At 51.6% G+C, this 18,124-nt stretch overlaps 1 protein-coding gene across 1 annotated transcript in view; it reads right to left on the bottom strand.

Moving 5' to 3' along the window:
• Positions 1 to 18,124, bottom strand: part of GRIK4 (glutamate ionotropic receptor kainate type subunit 4) — a 137,076-nt gene that overhangs the window by 22,177 nt on the left and 96,775 nt on the right. The window contains exons 8-11 of the mRNA XM_075172956.1: positions 16,889 to 17,041; positions 15,560 to 15,664; positions 7,121 to 7,228; positions 5,882 to 6,085 (exon numbers count right to left, since the gene is read on the bottom strand). Coding sequence (XP_075029057.1) covers positions 5,882 to 6,085; positions 7,121 to 7,228; positions 15,560 to 15,664; positions 16,889 to 17,041 — 570 coding nt within the window. The remainder of the gene's footprint in view (positions 1 to 5,881; positions 6,086 to 7,120; positions 7,229 to 15,559; positions 15,665 to 16,888; positions 17,042 to 18,124) is intronic.

Below are 18,124 nucleotides of genomic sequence, written 5' to 3'. Positions count from 1 at the left end.
GCTGAGCCGGGCTCCTGAAGAGGAACAACAATTAAGCAGCCTTAAGAAGCAAATTGCAGGGACTGCCAGTCCAGAGGAGGCGGCCGCCTCCTCACTGCGGATGCTGACAAGGCTCATCTCGGCGCTAATGGTGATGAATGGGGCCTGACGTCAGCCCTCAGCCCGGGCAGCGAGGATCCCGCCAAAGCCTCCCGCCGCACTGGGGACCGGCCGGGAGACTGGCCCTGCTCCGGCCCCGCAGCGATTCACAGCCTCCTGTCAAGCCACGGAAACAAAACACAGTGAGAAAGTCCAAGTGGCGTGAGGCTTTGGGCTGCCTCCGTGTCAAACGCAGGGAACGCAAACCTGAAGGACAGCTCTGGGAGCACAGGGCTGGGGTTTCTTCCAGGAGCAGGAGTCCCTGACTTGAACAACACCGTGGATGCTACATCCCCTGGGTGCATATGAGAGCACCCTTCTCACCAGCACGGCCCACAGAGCACTGACAGCGTCGCCAAGGTCAGGGAAAGCTATTTCTTACACTGTCCCTGTGCTTGGAGGGTCTTCTGGAAAGCTGAAATCAGCGTTCGACCCTCAGGACCCACCTGACCGCCAGCTATTACCCCCAATGCAGACCCGTCGGCATCAGCTCTGCTGCTGCAGACGTTTCCCCACTGAAAACCTGTCCGGATGCGGTACTCAGCACCCGGCTGGAGGTGGCCCTGCTTTGCGCAGGGGGTTGGACTGGATGATCTCCAGAGGTCCCCTCCGATCTCTGCTCTTCTGTGCAACTCTGCGAAACAAGCAGCCTGCTCACCTGGGCAGCAGCTCCCGAACCGCCGGGGCAATGACGCAGCCGCCTCTCTGCACCTGCAGATCTGTCCCACGGCACGATGGGTACGGCTCGGCCGCCGGATCAATGTACTGATGGCTTCCACTGCCCATCTGATCTGACAGGAGCTATTTCGGGTTGTGCGGCTCCTCCCGCTGGAGCGAGCGGCAGCCAGGTTGTGTACGCGGATGCATATTCTTGCGTTTAAAAGCAGGGCCAGATGAAGATCACTCAAAACTGCGGTTTGGGTTTTTTTAAGGATGCGCATTAATTCTGCCATGTGAAAAGTGACAGCCTGAAAGCCCTGGAGGCTGCAGCCCTCCATTTAAGCCACGGTCAGGGATGGGAGGACCAGAAATCAGTGCAGATGTCAGCCTCAAGTCTGCCTTCGCTGGTGTTTCTTCACCTGGACTATCTCTAGGGGTGGGAGGAAGAAGTCTGTGCCAGGAGTTCACCATGCCCGTGGCAAAAGCCAGTTAAGGTGAAGCACCAGGAAGGGGACCCTAAGCCCGTAGGGAACAGTAGCAAGACCTAACCAGCTCACACCACACCCAGCGTCTTGTGTGCAATTTTGGCAAAATCAGCAGTGCGATGCAAACCTCTCTGTCCATACCCTCGCTGTGTTTGCTCAACAACCCACGCTCCCTCGCTTCCCCACTCCCCCTCGTTCCCCACCCTCTCAAGCCCCCCCACGTCACACTTGCCAGCACGATAGCGTGCGAACAGACTCCCCCTCCCTCCCTTCACCCACACACAGCTTTTCTCGCTGAACACCAACACCCACTGCCGAGCGGAGAGCAGGACTCTGCCAATTCTGACATATCTTCTCCCTCCTTCCCCTTCCTGCCATTCCCCATCTTTGGAGCAGTTGAAGGGAGAGTGCCTCTGATTGTAAAGCACCACCTGGTCACCAGCAAGGAAGCTGGAAAAAACATCACCCCAAAGCTTTGAGGTAATTCAGTTATTGGTGTTGCTGCTCCTGAGGCCAGACCCTTCCATGAGATGGACAACTTCATCTCCCTCACTTTAAAAAGAGCCTTGACCACCACTGATCCCAGCCAGATTCAAACCACTGACACAGATACCAAAGATCTAGCGTTATTCCACAGCATCTCACTCCCCAAATGATCCTGCACAGAAGGGAAGAGCAGGAGCTTGCTGTCCCCAATCACCCGCTCCTCACTCCATGCACCTCCTCGCTCCGTGCCTTCTACAGCAGCACCAGCCTCGCTTGCCCTGGAAGCACTCAGGGATCCGCTGTGTTTCCATCACCGAACGTGAGATGTTATTTAAACAATGCTGAAGGAAGCCTGGGCAGCTGATACAAGCTGCCCAAAACACACGGTCAGTCTGCATGGAGCGTGCTCCTGCTGGGGCTGCTTCGTCCTCCCCGTCCCCCGCACCCTGCCGCAGGTGAGGGGGCCGGGTCCTCTGCGGAGGGGACCGTCACCTTGCGCTGGTACCCAGCCAGCCAGGGTACTGATCCCGGCTGCCTCAGGGGGAAGTTTCTCAGAGGCCTTATAGCAAAACTGCAGCGTCGGATTCCTGCCAACAAAGCTTCCTGGCAAAACCAAACCACACCATCTCTTCTTTAGCTCAGCTCTATTCGCCGGGGGCATTCCCGAGATGGGTAAATTCAGGAACTGTTGCTGAGACAAGCCCATCTCCTCAGGGAGGAGCAAGGGAGCCGAGCACCACCAGCTCGCTGTGAGCCGATGTACAGGCACTGAGCACAGCCACCACGGCACTACGCTACCAAGACAGCAAATACAGGCGTGGCAGAACAAGGAGAAAGCTGTCACGATGCCTTGAAAATACATTCATTGGCTTGTATCAGACTAGTGAATTCATTTCAGCTCGAGGACGCGCTGGAGAGAGAGAGAAAGGGAAGACCAGACAACCGTCAGGGACTCTGAGCCAGAGACTGTACTGCAGCGGGAAGGAGCAAGACGTAATTCTTCCAGCCCTATTGTCCCCTAAGGCTCTGACGCCAAAAAATAGAAGATGGGAAGATTTGCTATTCCCCCTTGTTTGCTTGTTAGGGATAGCACATATGTACGGTGTCAGCCCAACCGCTGGAGCCTGCAGTTGTCTGTGCCAGAGCCGGCAAGGCTAACGGGGGAGATCTGCCCAGCCGGAGAGCGGCTTTACTCCTCTGCTCACTCAAGGAATGAGCAGGGTGTTCAGCCTCCCTGCCCTGCATGCACAGAGGGACCAATTAGCTCGGCGTTTTCTGAGTTTGTGACATCTTTCACTAAGGAACGGGCTCGAGTCCTTCCCAGTGAGTTCTCCCAAGCCAAATCTCCATCGGCTGATCACAAAGTTTACAGGTTTCCTGATCTGACAACAAGTCAGACTGCTGACCTAGACACAGGAGTCTCTACAGCTCTTCCACTAATCCCCCAAGCCATCCCGGTCCCCCTCTTCCTTAGCTCTTAATTAGTTTTGTGAGCAGGTCGATAAGATATGTACTGGTGAATTTGGGTCAACAACAAATTTATGTTTATATAGCATCCTTCTCAATCATATCATAGTGCACAATTAGCTGTAATAGAATTTTCAGCACTTAAGAATAAATCAATAGCTGGTTAATTTAGGAGCAATAAAATGAAACACTTTTCCCATATAGCCTATAGTCGCTCTGAAGAGATTCAGTGCCACGGGGGAATTACAGAGACAAAAAAAATGCTGGAAAGGATTGCACGGAGCTGGATAATTTTCTGGTCCTGCACACTAAGTGCATGTGAGTCAAACCTCACTTTCTGACGGCTGATCAGGGTCAAGAAAAAATCAGTTTCCTACAATAATACAGCACTGCACGAAGAGACAGGCGCAGAGCTTTTATTTTGGGTAGGATTTGGGAAGTTTTGACCTGCGTGACAGGTTTGTGTCCCAACTAATGCCCTCTCTGTGCTAAAGGCTGTATGGAGAAAAGTGCCCAAGGAATAAAGCCACTGAAAGAGGAACGTGTGTGCCCAACATAGGATCTTTTGGCTCTTCTGCTTCGAGCGGTCCTGAAGCGGTATAGGGGATGAACAAGGGGCTGGAACTGAGGACAAAGCCCCTTGGGGGCTGACTGTCAAGGAAGGAGAGGAAGCCCTTGGGCTCTGAAATGACCTCAGAAAGCAGCGTCACAGGCAGCCCTGAATAAACACAACAGCATGCACACGGCCAGATCTGCCCTGGCTGACCTGATCCAAAGTGCCAGTCCCTGGGACTGATCAAAAACTCGCTGAAACCATTATAAAGACTCTAAAGGGCCTAGAAGGAACAAAACAGAGAAAGCTTTTTTCTCTTCTCCAATTTTTGATTCAGCCTCACACAGGCTTTGCCAGCTCTGTCCTGCTGAAGCAGAAGTAAAAATCCTCCTAAATAAGGCTCGAGCTGCAGAAGAAACAAATGGTTTCTATGTGAAGATGAAGTTAAAACACTTATCACTAAAGAAAAACCACCCTCCAGAAGATCCCATTTAATGGGGAGGCACTGCCAAGGTTAGTAGGCCAAAAATTTGATGGCTATTCCCTTCCTTTGTTTGCATAATCACACGCTGCTCTCTGTGCCTTCCTTCTTGCCTCCCAAAAGAAACGTTGCAGAACTATAATTGTGTGTGTGTATATATATATACACACACACACACACAGAGAGAGAAAGAGAGAGAGATATGTATAAAAACTATGCCAATAGCCCAGAGCATTTGCAAACAACTGTACAGAAGGCTCTTTAGAAGAAGCAGACGGAGGTGGGATCTCAGCTGGCGTCAAGAGCTATTGCTCCATCAGGGAAGGGCGACCCAGGAGACAGGGTGCTAGTTCAGGAGGGATCTCCAGGCCGTATTGTGCCCTGCCCCTGCCCCTCAGCAAGTCTTTTAGACCTAGGGTTGTCCCACCTGACTTCAGACACTCAGCTGAAGCTCCTAAGGAGGGTAGGACGAGCGTCAGCCGGGTCCCCTTCGCCACCCAGGGAAGCAGCAGACAGATGCCGGAGGGCATTTTCTAGAGATGCTCGCTCGTCTCCCGCAGCCGGGAGGAAAGCTGCGGCAGGACCCCACAGCCCTGCCTGGAGCCACAGGGGACGGATACGCCCTTGTTCCTCCGCTGTGCAGGACGTGCCACTGTTGCGAGGATAATGATGGGGTGGCTCAGGGGCTCCTCTCTCAGTGCTGCGGATTATCATAAATACACCTCACTGCGGATTTGCCACCAGCTGAGAAACTGTCGCTGGGTTCTCACAGGCGCTTCGGTAATAACAAGGCAGGGTAGAGCGAGGAAGTATTGCTTTAAATAACATCAATCAATGTTAGCTTTGGCTAAGCCTATTTTGCTAAGGATCTCAGAGCATTTCACGAACTGTATTTAAGCCTCAGGGTCCCTGGGGAAGAACTACCTTTAGCTGCAGAGGAAAACAAAGAGCAGGGAGGGGGGCAGAGGCTGACTGAGCACACACGTACACAAAAGTGTTGTCAAACCAGCAAAGGCATTCAGCTTTCACTCTAGCTGCTGTGCAGCAACACGGTGAAGCAGAGCCATGAAAAAATCTCGATCCATGCACTTCAAGCGAACAAAAAATGTTGTTCTGCAAAAACAATACTCAAAATCAAGGAGCTCAAATGAATCTGCCAAAACTTTTCTGGGTAGAAGTGTGATTCTTGCTTCCCTCTCAGTGTGTTTTTGTAAGTTTTCTTCAGCTTCTACCAACACCCCTGCCAGAGCCTGCATATTTTCCTGTTTCAAGTTTTCATTAATTTTTCCACTGGGAAAAAAAGTAATCCCTTCCATATCGAGCTCTTACGCAGGGAGCCCAGAGTCCAGGCCTCCCTTCCAACAAAGCGAGCACCCCTGAGAGCGCCAGGGGCCCTAACTCCTGCGCTGCTTCACATGCTGTCACATCGACACGACAAATACATTTGCCATTGGGAGAACATATTAAATAGAGATCTTCTGGCCAAAGTCTCACAAGTGGACTAAAACCCCCATCCATCCGTATCATCCCAGAGCACTTAATAAAGCATCAGGGCTTTTCATTGCCAAGTCCCACTAGAGCACAGTTAAAAGGAGCAGCTAACTCACTCACCCGAGCAATCAGCTCCCCGACCATCCCTGTCCACGTGCCGTTTGCCTCAGGGACTCCATACACACCATCGCCAACGAGGTGGATCTTATAGTTGAAACGCAGGATCTCTGCCAGCTCCTTCAGCATGTCCACGCAGAAGCCTTCGTAGCGGTCGTTGCCTTCCAGCTCCTGATGATTCCACTTCAGCATTAAGTAAGGGTTTTCCTGCATTGAAACTGGGCAGCTGTCATTCCCATCTTAGCCGAGGCATCCCACCAGCACGGCGCCGAGCACGGGGCAGAGAGGGCAGTGGGCTCCCTGGCAGCACCGGGATGGCAGAGAATCTGATAAGGGGCACCCAAGCCAACCTCCCGTCCCGATATATCCCTCTTGGCAAAGGTATAAGAGATACGGAAAGCTGTATCACTTGGATACCCAAAGTGGTGTAAAGCTAGCAGGGCTGTTTCTACACTGGTATTCATCGGGCCCTGCTGTGTCAGGGATGGGCTGGAGGTGCAGCGGATAAATCCCAGTTTAGGATATGAAGCAGAGCTAAGGGGTCATGCTTTGGGGGCTGTTTCCAACTGGCACAGGCCAGAGCATTCCAGTGACTGCTCCGAGTTATTGGCAAGACATATAGATCCCAGCCTCTCTTGGCATATAGCCACTTCTCCAGTTTGTCCCCCTTTTCAACAAACGTTGTGGGACATGAGGAAATAGCGTCCAGAGTTCTTCAGGATTTTGCGTGTCTTTAAGGAAGGAGCAGAGGCTTTGGAAAAAATCATGGGACAAGTAGCGCCCGGAAGGGGAATTTCTTGAATAAGGACGGAGGTGCCTGTAGATGTGAAGTCTTGGTTCATAAAAGTTGTACCCATCTTGGCCAATTTCAGTAATTTTATGGGTAGAAGGGACAACTGTCCCTTCCAACTTACCGGCTGTACGCAAAACAAGAACATCATTCAGAGATGAATGTAAAATGGCAACTTATCCCCATCCCAGCCCTCTCCCCAGCTGCTTCTGAACTCATCAAATATCATTTCCATATGAAACATCAACTTGAGTTTAATTACACTGTCATGAATTGTCCTCAGTGCTGTAATTAGAGATTTGATCGTCTGTCCTTTATGAAATCAGTGTGCGATGCTGCATGCTGGGGGCCGAGGGGGGTAGGAAGAGGGAATAATATTCTAGCTGATTGACACCCCTAAGCCTTGGGCTGGCGAAGAGCTAATAGGAACTGTAGGTGACCCCCTCACTTACCAGGATGGTGGTGACAATGAGTGTGGTGTTGAACAGACTGTCTGATATGTTGGAGGAGAAGATCCTGTTGTCCATGCTGAGTCCTTCAGAAACATGCCAGTGGCCAATCTGGAGAGATAAACAGCACAATAAGGGAATTTACAGGGCAAATTACTGTACGCACCCGCCATATGGCTCTGGTGACTGACAACCATCAAGCTGGCCCTGGAAGAGGTGTTTATGAATGCTCCATTACCTTTACAACGCACCCCTCCAACGGGCCAGCAGAGAGATTAACCCGCTGGTGCACAGCCCCGGCACACCCCCACCTACGTGACAATGCCAAAAACCTGTCCTTGCTCACGGCGAGCGCTGCCTTCCCACGCGTCCTCCCTGCAGCTGCGGCAAAGCCCTGCACCAGGAGAGAGCTGTGCGGTGGGTAGCTCCCCGGGGCTCGCGGCGGCCAAGCAGCCTTCTGCTTTGTCCCCTGATGCCACCAAGACGGGTCCATCTTACCCAGCAACCCCCACGCAGCCAAATCTGCAAGCTCGTCCCTCCCCTCCTGTGGCTGGGAGCCTCTGCCGACCCTCACGCTAAGGCATGGCAGGTACGTCACGGCCACAGGATGAAGACTCGGTTGTCGCTCTCAACCTGGTGCGTTTTGGCAGACCCCTTCACCTCCTCAGTTCTCTGGAGGCCAACTCCTAAAGGGGACAGGGCACTGAGGTGCTTGACGGGAGGCTGCCGGAAAGGCGATGCTATAGCCGGGGTTTGGCTCGGCTGCACCATCCCCCAGTGAGACCCAACCCCCAGCACGCACTGCAGGGTCTTGATGACACTGAGCTCTTCAGACGGGCACCGTGTGTTATGGACACAGCTCGGAAGAACTTCAGGAAGTGCTGAAATCTCATGATTTCACAGTGAAAGCCCAGAAATGGGGAGACAGGGTTCCTGCCTCCAACTGCTGTCCTGCCTTACGCTGTCTCTGTAACTTTGAACAAAGGTTTCACCTGCCTGAAAGCAAGCAAAACCTCCTGCTGTCCTCCTGTGAGCATCACTGCCATTACTTAAGGCTGGTATAGGCCACTGTCAGTTCCTTGGAGGGAAAAGCCACTTCACAGGGAGTATGACAGCATCGCGGCTTCCCTTGCAATCGCCAGAGCAGCAGCACCGACGTGGGGTGGACGCCTTCCAGCCCTGACCAGCAGCTCCACCTTGGCGGCAGGTGGTGAAACGAAGCCGCGTTCTCCGCGGTGCTGCACCGTGACTCATCTCCTCTATCTGCTATAATGGATGCCAACTACTATGATTAAGTTCTTCCAAACCCTTTGATTCAGGCTCATCACACCCAATAGCTCCATAGACAGCCTAATTCACCCATCCAAGCATCAGTGTCACTGCACCGAACCTAATTCCCACCACCGGTGGTGGGGACCAGTCCCCCAGTGCTCGGGAGAACATTGTGACTCAGCTGTGACGCAAGGCAACCAGCTGCTGCCTTCAGCCAGGGGAAGGAATATTCAACAAAACCTAATTTTAACTTCAAGAGCCTAATCTCCCTCCCTCGGAGCTCAGGGCAGGGAGTTCAGCACCTCCAGCAGCTCATTCAGAGCATGCAAATTAGGCTCTCGCTCTCTTACGCTCCCTAGAAAAGTCTCTGTTTTTTCTCATGGCTGAGGGAGGCCAGCTCCCTCCAAGACCCCTTCTCTCTCCTTTTTCTCCTGCAAAGCCTCTCTGCCCCCGTCAGGTCGAGCCCTCTGCATGCTGGATTGCTGGCCACAGCCTAAGTCCTCTGGCACCACTGAAGCGAGCTGCTGCGACCTGCGAGGTAGTGTAGGGTGTCTTCATGGCTCCTCTGTAGCCATGGTGCCAGAAGAAATCCATCCCTGGTTCCCTCGCACTGACATGAGCTGTCTCGGGCGCTCTCGGTCTAAGGCAGGTTATCCTTTCGCTGTGCTACGGTTGTCAGGGTGGTAGGAACAAATCGATTTCTCTTCCGTCAAAGAGTAATCTTATTATGTTCAAAGAGGTAGGTAGAAGGCGATGCAGAGCTATGGGCCAGGCAGGTGCACTGCCAGGGAAATGAATGGGAGGCACGCTGATTTACACCACTCCAGGATTGACTCCATGCACTCAGTCGCTTTTCTTGGCAGCGCTTTGCCTCTGGCATGACTGATGGCTCGAGGACTTCAGAGTCACTTCCCAGCTCGTGCATCTGAGCCAAACTCGACCTGAAACTGCAGCCATGCTGCTACGCTGTCAGCAGACTGAATCGCTCTGGATGTTGAGGAAAGGGCCAAATCCTTTCCTCTCCTGGCTGTTGGTGCAAATCCAGCCCAAGCGACTGACAAGTCAGTACAAAAGTGGCCACCTGCGAAGAGCCCCACATCCAGTCTCCTCATCGCTACGCACGAGGAGCAGTGGGAATTCACACAGGACAGCTTACACTCGACGGCTCTGCAGAAGGAAAGCAGCAGGGAGAGCAAAGGACAGTCACGTGCGTGTCTGCTCTCCTCCCTGGCTGGAGTCGAGGCACCGGCATGCAGCAGTGCAGGCAGAGCCAGCTGAGTCCCTGGGGGGGGCTTGTTTACTCTGCGGATAACACAACAGAGATTATTCCTCCGAGCTGTCAGCCCAGCCCCTTCTCCAACATTAACAATGCTCTGCTAAAAGCACCTGTCGTGGCAAGGACCTCCGAATGTGTTGGAAGCATTAACTCTCGGAGGCCCCCCACCAACAGGAGAGGCACTGGGGGGTTATTAGCCTCTCCTGACGGACGGGGAGGTGGAGGCACAGGGACGGTGTATCAGAACAGGCTAGGAGCAGATCGTGGGCATCCTGTTCTCTTGACAGCTTGTTGTGGCTTAACTACCACCAAGCTCATAGCATCACGGTGACACTGTAGTGCAGGACTCATCTCTGGGAACAACAGTCCCAAACTGGGAGATTTACCGTGTCCTTGAAGCACAGCTTTAACTGGCCTGCGCAGGGTCTGCATCAGTGTGATGGGATGGATTTATCCTGGCTGTATTCCTCAAATCTGCACAAAGGTGCTTGCCTCCGGCTGTGATTGCTAAACAACAGACCCTCTGCAGCAATTGCTTCTCTAAGCGAGTCATCAGTCATAAACATTGCCTAATTTTTTTTCTCCCAGATTTCACAACCAGAGATTAGTGACAGATTAACTTTAATTTTAACAGCCCTCACTGTTCTCAAATTTGTCCCTCCCCTGCTGGCATACTGAGACTAATTGACTGCCTCCTCCTCTGACAGCGCAGTGGGTTTGACCTTGCTTTTAACACAGCACCAAAGCCAAACACTCCCATGTGCCGGGGTACTTCCACCCCATCCTGCCTCGTACCAGCTCACCACTGTCCCCCTCCCAGATGATAAAGCCACTAATTGACTCCTCACACTGTTCGCTGTTTCTGAAGTGTAATCTGTCAGAAGCTGTCTGGGATCCTCAGATCTCTCCCTCTCTTGCAAGATGGATGTCAAGGTGATTTTAATCATCTCTATCTACGTATAAAGAGCCTCTGAAAACCAGAAAACATATTCATCTGCAAAATGTGTTAGAAAACAATCAAATGCTCTACATGGACATGAATAAGATGATCCTGTTGTCAAGGCTCCGGACTAGGACTTTAAGAGTTTTTAGGACTCGGGATTTTTTAGTAGTGGATATGATTGGTCTGTATAAATACACCAGGTGGAGGAGGTCCATAGCAAAGAGGTAGAACAGCTTTTGAAGCTAAAGTGATAGCATTGGCACAAAAATAAATAGATATAAAGGAGCGAGAAATAAACAGGCTGAAAATTAGAAGAGGGTTTCTAATGATCAGAGGAGCTGAAGTGATGGCATACCTTTCCCAGAAAAGCAGCGAAGGCAACACAACCACCTGGTTGCAAGTCGGAGCTCGATACCTTTGCAAGAGAGATGGTACACCCTCGTGGCAGGTGACAGCCCATGGCCTCGATGGAGAAAGTTCCCTCCATGTCCTCATGCTGTGTGGTCCCACCGCAGACCCCCATGGTGTCATCTTTGCACCCCCTGCACTCAGCCCCTCTGCCTCCGCCGTAGGGAGAGCCAGCCCCGCTCTGCCCGTCCTGCCTGCAACGCCTGCAAGCGTCTCGAGGCAGGAGGTCTGTCTTATTATATGTCCTTGTTATAGGCAGGGAGCAAACACACAGTTTCAGTGCGAACCAGCCCAAAGAGCCTCGAGTCTGGAATAAGCAAGGAAGTGCCATTGCTCGTGACACTGCCCCATCCCCACAGGCAGGCAAGGTCCCTCAAATTAGCTGCTCTGCAAAAGGCGTTATTTGGATCGGTGACACTTAAAGATTTCACATCTCCGAGGAAAATTACCAGTGGCTAACGCGATGGAAGTGCGGCATTCCCAGTTTGCTCCTCCAATCCTTCAGCTTCTCCGTTCAGACACAGCCACGTTAGCAAAGCCTGGGCTTTCAAGCTCCTTATGGTGTGAGATGACAAAATACCACTCAAGCTAATGATTTTAATGAAGTCTTCTGCTCAGTGCCCTGCAGGCCGGAATGGCAGCTGATGGCAGGGAGAGATGACATGGCAAGACCTCTCCATAAGCTTCAGAGGCACCACAGGTACTTACCACCCCCACTCCCCAGCTAAAAACTAAGGTAAAGCCAGCCCTGAATACGGGTGTCTTAAAACAGGCAGGAGACCACCACTGCAACAAACCCAGATACCTTCTGGGCTCTGATTAGCAAGCACTGTCCTACAGATTGCATCCATCACCTCGCCTTCCTCTGTGTCCCCAGGAAAAGGAAGGATTGCAAAATGCTATCATCTCTCATCAAGTCTGCGTTTGGAGAGCCTTGTCGGCACTAACGGGAAAGAGACTGTGCCAGGAGGAGATCCAATTAAGTAGATACTTGGTACATGGTGCCTGCATTGGCCCGAAGGGGAGGGAATTCAGGGGCATCTGGGGAGGGAAAAGGAATAAAACAAACGAAGGAAAGCCCTTAGAGGACACTGCACAGGTCTGCCACATGGTTGGCACTCCTGAAGAACACTACTGCAAGACTGATGCCAGCAAGGCAAGCAGGCAAAAGCTTCCTCCAAAGAAGTTAGCATAGGACACAGAAAGCACCAACTATTAAAACCTGTAGAACCATGAGACACACACACAACCCACCCGAGGCCACGCAGCAACCCCCGTGATCCCCTTCCTGCCCAGACGTCCCCTTCAGACCACAGCATTGGCACCTGGCATAGCCCAAGCAGGACCTGATGGTGACACGCACCGAGTTCTCCAGGTCCTGGGGGGCAAAAGACACTCAGCTTTTGGCAGGATCTGTCCCTGAACTCTTGCTGGGGGTAACAGCTAAAGCCCTATTGAGACTGATTAGCCGCTTCTAAGTTAAAAAGGTTTGATGTGATGGGCATTGCGGAGAGTCTCAGAGCTATTGGCTGGTAACTCATCTGTATCTCATCAACATACCAATTAGACACCCCCGTCACTTCCACTGCTCTGTCTCAGGACACCAGCAGAGCCTTTAGCTAAACAACAACTAATCGGTCTAGGACCGGGCAAGAGCAAGGGGTCACAGGCAGAGTGGGGACAACGTGCCCACAGCAGGGCTCCAGCCCCGACAGCGGCTTCCCCTGCCTCTCCTCTGCAGACCTGCCTTCCCTGGGGCCCTATCCATCACAGCCCCTCTTCATTCCCTTCTCCTGTTAAGCTGCCAAACCTTAGCTCTTGGTTTACTGCAAATCACTGTGCTGAAACCGGAGGGGTGTGCTGCAATGTTTTTTAAAGGGGCAAAGAAAGAGAGAAAATAAAAAGATGACATTTACGAACTCAGTCCTTGTCAGATCTATGGATCACCAACACATTAATGAGTCTGTGCTTTATCGCACATCCTATGAACAGAGAGCAGCTCTCATATGGCTGGGGAAAAATTTCCACTAGTTAAGCTAAATCAGGAAAAGACACGTTTGGTGCGTTACATAAATGTATTAAAAATTGGATGTCAAAAAGCCCTGTCTCTCCTCGCCCAAAAGCAACAGCAAGTTAGAAAATCTAAGTGTCTCTAATTTGTTTGCTGGCTGGATCAGCTTCAAAATTCGGTGAATTCTCTATCAAAGCTGATGAGCTGGAAGTCCCAGTGGCATTGATAGATGGAAGGAGAGAGAGGGGGAGAGAGAAAGAGAGAGAGGGAAAGGGAGAAAGAGAGAAATGGGCAGAAAGCGTGAGCTTGACTAAAAATAAGGAGGGAACAGGAGTGTTTCAAACAAGAGCCTGAGCAAATCAGTTAATATAACTCTCGGGAACAAGATTGTGTCCAGGATGTGAATGTCTGTTCTTTACCCCATCCCCTCACGGTGGGCTTAATTAAATGATTTCTAATGATTTATTTGGTCATTTTTATTACAAGAAGCTGGGTTGGCGAGAAGACAATAATCATCTATGGCAGAGCAGAGTGGCCTTTGGTTTCCCTCTGCAGTGACCGAGAGGGGCAGGTAGGACCAGGCAGGACCCTGCCCAGGTTTCACAGCTCTGTCCGGGGATGCCCTTCCCAGCCGGGCACATCACGACAAACTCTTGCAGCCCTAACACCCCTCCAGGCATTGCTATCAGTCAGCAAGACTCCTGAGAGGGGACTGCCCGAGAAGGGGAAAGCAGATGGCAGAAAGGCTGCTGCAGGAGCAGTTTTATGAAAATTAACTCCTCCGTGGTGGGCTTCCAACAGGAGAGGGCTCACAGCCACCCCAGGCTCTCAGCAGGCAGCTGCGCACACCGAGGGACTGCCCCGTCCTTCCAACACCTCGTTACCGTGGCTGGAAGTGATTTATCACCACCGCTTTTCCCACCGATGGGAAATTTGAAAAGCTTAGTCCCAGCGCAGCTTTCCTGGGTACCTCTGAAACATGAAGCTGCTTATTTACTGAGCCGTTGCATGCAACAGGTCAAAAAAGGTTTTCTCCTGTCAGACTGGGTTTGAGGAGTAGAGCTGAGACTTTGCAGATTAGGCTGCAGTCAGAGCTCTCTGCAGAGCTCTGGGAGAAGCACTGCTCCAAGAGAACCTGTGCGTTTAGTGTGAACTCCCTGCCACATTTAAACACATCAAAAACATAGCTGTTGTAGTGCGGTTTACAGCATTTGCTTCCTTTGCTCCAGCTGAATGCATGCTCTTATTAATGCAGATGGGCTTGGATCTGTCACTTTTGCTCAGAGTATGATGGGTTTGAGAAATGATTAAAAGGGCATTGGTGCTATGAGAGATCTTACTGTGGGGAAAATGCCATCCTGATCCCCCGCTCACTCAGCTAAAGGCAGCATCAAAGCTGAGCTGTCACTTGACAGGTAAGAACTGGCAGGCTACATCCTTGCCAAGGCTAAAATTCACTGCTGCCAGACCAGGAGAGATTTCCTAATGCCAAAATGCTCTGTCGGTGTGGGGTAAGATACAATAGCTTTTGTTCTCTGCCAGTGTCTAGGAGAAGTGGCAATCTCAGAGAAAAGGGCAGGTGTGGAGCTGTCAGCAGGGAAATAAGACAGATGAAAAGCCTTTTTCTGGGACTTGCATTTTTTTTCCTGAAGAAGGTTTGGATTTACCAGTAAAACCCTAATTCCTTGGGCTTGTAATCTCAACAGTTTGATATCTGTGGCCCCACACAGTTATCCTTAACCTTAGCTGAAGCCAGAAAATACCCTTTGGACAGAAAGAGAGTAACAAACAGAAAAAGGACCAACGCTGTGAGGAATCTACAAGCACTGAGACAAAAAGCAAATGAGAGTCCGAGCTACGCAAACCCGTTACAGAGGAACATGCACCATAAACCGAGAGGTAAATTATCTTGTACTTCCTCCCGCACGCCACGCTGGGGAGAGGCAGTGGGGAGCTCCTGGCACGGGATTGCCCCCTTCGCTTTCCCTCCCAGAAGCAGTTGTTTGGAAAGATTCGTAGTACCCTTTTTGCCCATTTCATGGGAAATTCTCCCATTTTTCCCCATCCAAATAATTTTGAGTACATGCGTCTCCACAAGCTGAAGAACAAAAGTGTCTTGAGCGTGAGCTTGTATCTCACACACTCTTTATGCCTTGCATGATCTCCTGTGCAGGTGCGTTACTGTGACAGGACAGATATTGGCTCTAACATCACCACCTCAGGGGCCTGATACGTTAAGACAAATCTAAATTATCTTGAGACACGTTCTTGATGAAGTGAAACACGATGTGTTTGCCAACCCAGGCCCAGCGAGAGCTACCGTGACGTCCACGCTGCGCTTCTCGCTTGCTGAACACCTCATCTTGCAAAGGGGGGGGTGTCCGCAACCCCTTTCGGACCCCGCAGCAGCAGCAGCCTGAGCCAAGCCCTTGCCAGGCCATGCACAGACCATCCCCGGGCACCGTTCCCGGGCACCGTCCCCCGGGCACCGTCCCCCGGGCACCGTCCCCCGGGCAGCGCGGCTGCGCTCACCTGCCGGAAGCCATTGCGCGTGTGCTGCAGGATTTTCAGGGCGTAGTTGGATCGCTGACCTTTGCTGTTGAATTCGATGTGGCCGGTGAGACCTTCCAATTCTACCTGTCCAAGAGAGAATGAGTTACAGCGCCCATCGAGGCGGCTCACCCCACCGCCTGAAGCAGAGCCGGGGGTGGCGGCCGCCGGCCCCGCACACCGGCCATCCACCCTCCCAGCAGCAACAGCAATGCAATCCTTGTGTTTCATTCCTAATTGCTTTCGGAGTCTGGCTAGGGTAGCACTGAGAGACGTGGAGGGAAGCAGGAGAATCAGCAGCGTGAGGTGCAGGGCTCCCCAAATTTCTTTGCACCAGCTGCTTTGCAACAACCGCCTCCGCAGCGCCTCACCGCCTCCCGCCATCCCAAGGCTAACACTGCTCTGCGGCAGGCACGAGGTTTTCGCCGTGTCGCACCAAACCACTAGCTGGGGATTCCTCCACAAACCATTACACGCTGTTTCACTGCACCAGGCTGGCGTTTAACACAAGACCATGTTGCAACGGAGCCAGGATGAGTGTCTAGCCTCACTGTGCAGATTAACCACTGCTCACTTGCTGCTGGAGCACCTCTTCAGTAACCAGGGCAAGCTACTGGGTCTCCTAGTAGCAAAGCCAAGGGAAGCTGAAGAGTTTTGTTGTCTCTGAGTAAGGCTGAGATTTAAAGCAGGGTTCACATGCATGGACCAAAGCGGCACAAGATTCAGGTTCAGCTGAGCCTTCTTTTGGGGGAAGAAAAAACAAAAAATCTCATGACATTTCAGTTCACCCCAAACAGACTCAGAAAACATGCTACTTCTGCATGGTCAAGCTCAGCTCTGAGGAATCACATTGATAAACTCCAACTATTTCACAAGGCTGAAATTTCAGGATCTGTTCTCATGCCAGAAGTAGGCTTGGTCGGTTCCAGCAACCACCCTTTTGGGTTCAAAGGAGCGCAAACCCCTTCACAGGGAAACTCATCTCTTGCCAATTGTATTGTATGACCTTATATCAACTCAAGTTCACTCAAAACAGAGCTCAAATCACTTAGAAACATTCATACTTTAAAAAAAAAATCATTGAATTCCAGTTTTTCTGCAGCAAAGCCAGAAAAATTGAGAGTTTCATGTCGTTCCAAGGCCAGTGACAAACCAGCCCTCAGATCTCTTCTCTTTTCATTCCCAGTGCTACCTTCAAACAGACCGACACTGTGCTTGAGAACTGTGCCAGCACGTACATACACAGCTTTTGCTTCCGGCAGTGATGAGCGCTAGCTCCTAACACACCAGCAAATTTCAGTCCCTTCTCACCATTCTCAGGTAGTTCATCAGGCTGGTGCCATGCTGCCAGATCTGGGCAGACCCACAGGACAGGGGCTTCACACCAATCTCCTGGCTCCGGTTCAGCTCCTGCACGGCCGTCACCACAGCATACACAGCATCGAACAGCAGGGCGGAAGAGAGCTGTGGGGAAAAGGAAGAAAAAAATTGAGCCGGGAAGACAAAAAGTCGAGCCTCCCCTGCGCCTTCAGGACTTTGCAGCAAGCAGGAGAGTGCTCTATCCACAACCTCAGCTGCGTTCAGAAAGGAGCAGAATCCTTGGCCTCCTCCGCGCAGATAGCACGCCCTGCTTGCCTACCGTCCTGCTCCAGCAACACCCTGCACCCCATCTGAGGACAGGGAGACAAAGGCAATGGTAGCCCTGAACTGCTGTGCCTGTGTAATCCCTTTGCCAGCTCCAGTCCCACTCCCGGTGTGTTATGTTTCTCCTTCTCTTCTTGCTTGCTTCCTTACCCTCTATGTCTCTGCTTGCTTGTTCCTCGGGATTTCTAACCCTTTCTAATCAAGCTGTGTTTTTTTGATGCTTTGGTGACCCCTGATTAATCTGTTGGCCAGGGGGAACACTCCTGAGAGCATCAGGAGGCGGCTGGGCAGAATAAAGATCCTGTGCCTGCACCCACAGAAGGAAAGATGACCGTGCTGCTTCAGCCTTCATTAGGCACCAGAGTGTCCTACTTCGACCACTGCTATGAAAGGCAGATCCACGAGAAATGAGGTTTTGCTAGATCTGCTTCTTAAACAACTAAGTCTTGGCTTTCAGACCCGATAGAGACCATCTAGTCCCTTGCTACAGCCTCCAGTTTCCTGCTGGGTGCTACCTGCTCTGTAATGGCATTGCTGAAGCAATGTCCAGAATCACAGAGCTCGTCCCCTCTCCTTCTCATCTTTGCTTTGTTTGCCTTTAATCAGATTTCTTTGTCCATCAAGCCTCACAAACCGTGTTTTTCACCCATGCGCAACCATTTTGATGTTTTTGATCTAATTAATAATCAGCCATTTGCTCTCTCGTGTTCACTGTTGTGACTAAGATTTCAGTTTTAATTATTGTCACCTCCTGACTCTGCTGGAATTAAGCTGCTGCAGCTCATTACTACCAAGAGTACATTTTCCTCATGGCTACTTCCAAGAGCATCCTCTTACCATCCCAGCTCCCGCAACGGGTTCAGTCTCTAGCCTGGGGCTTCTTTCCCCCACCTTACCCTGTTT

This window comes from Calonectris borealis, chromosome 24 (genome assembly GCF_964195595.1).
Source record: "Calonectris borealis chromosome 24, bCalBor7.hap1.2, whole genome shotgun sequence".
Taxonomy (NCBI): domain Eukaryota; kingdom Metazoa; phylum Chordata; class Aves; order Procellariiformes; family Procellariidae; genus Calonectris; species Calonectris borealis.
Note: the sequence above shows the minus strand (reverse complement) of the source record. Positions and strands in the feature narration are given on the sequence as shown.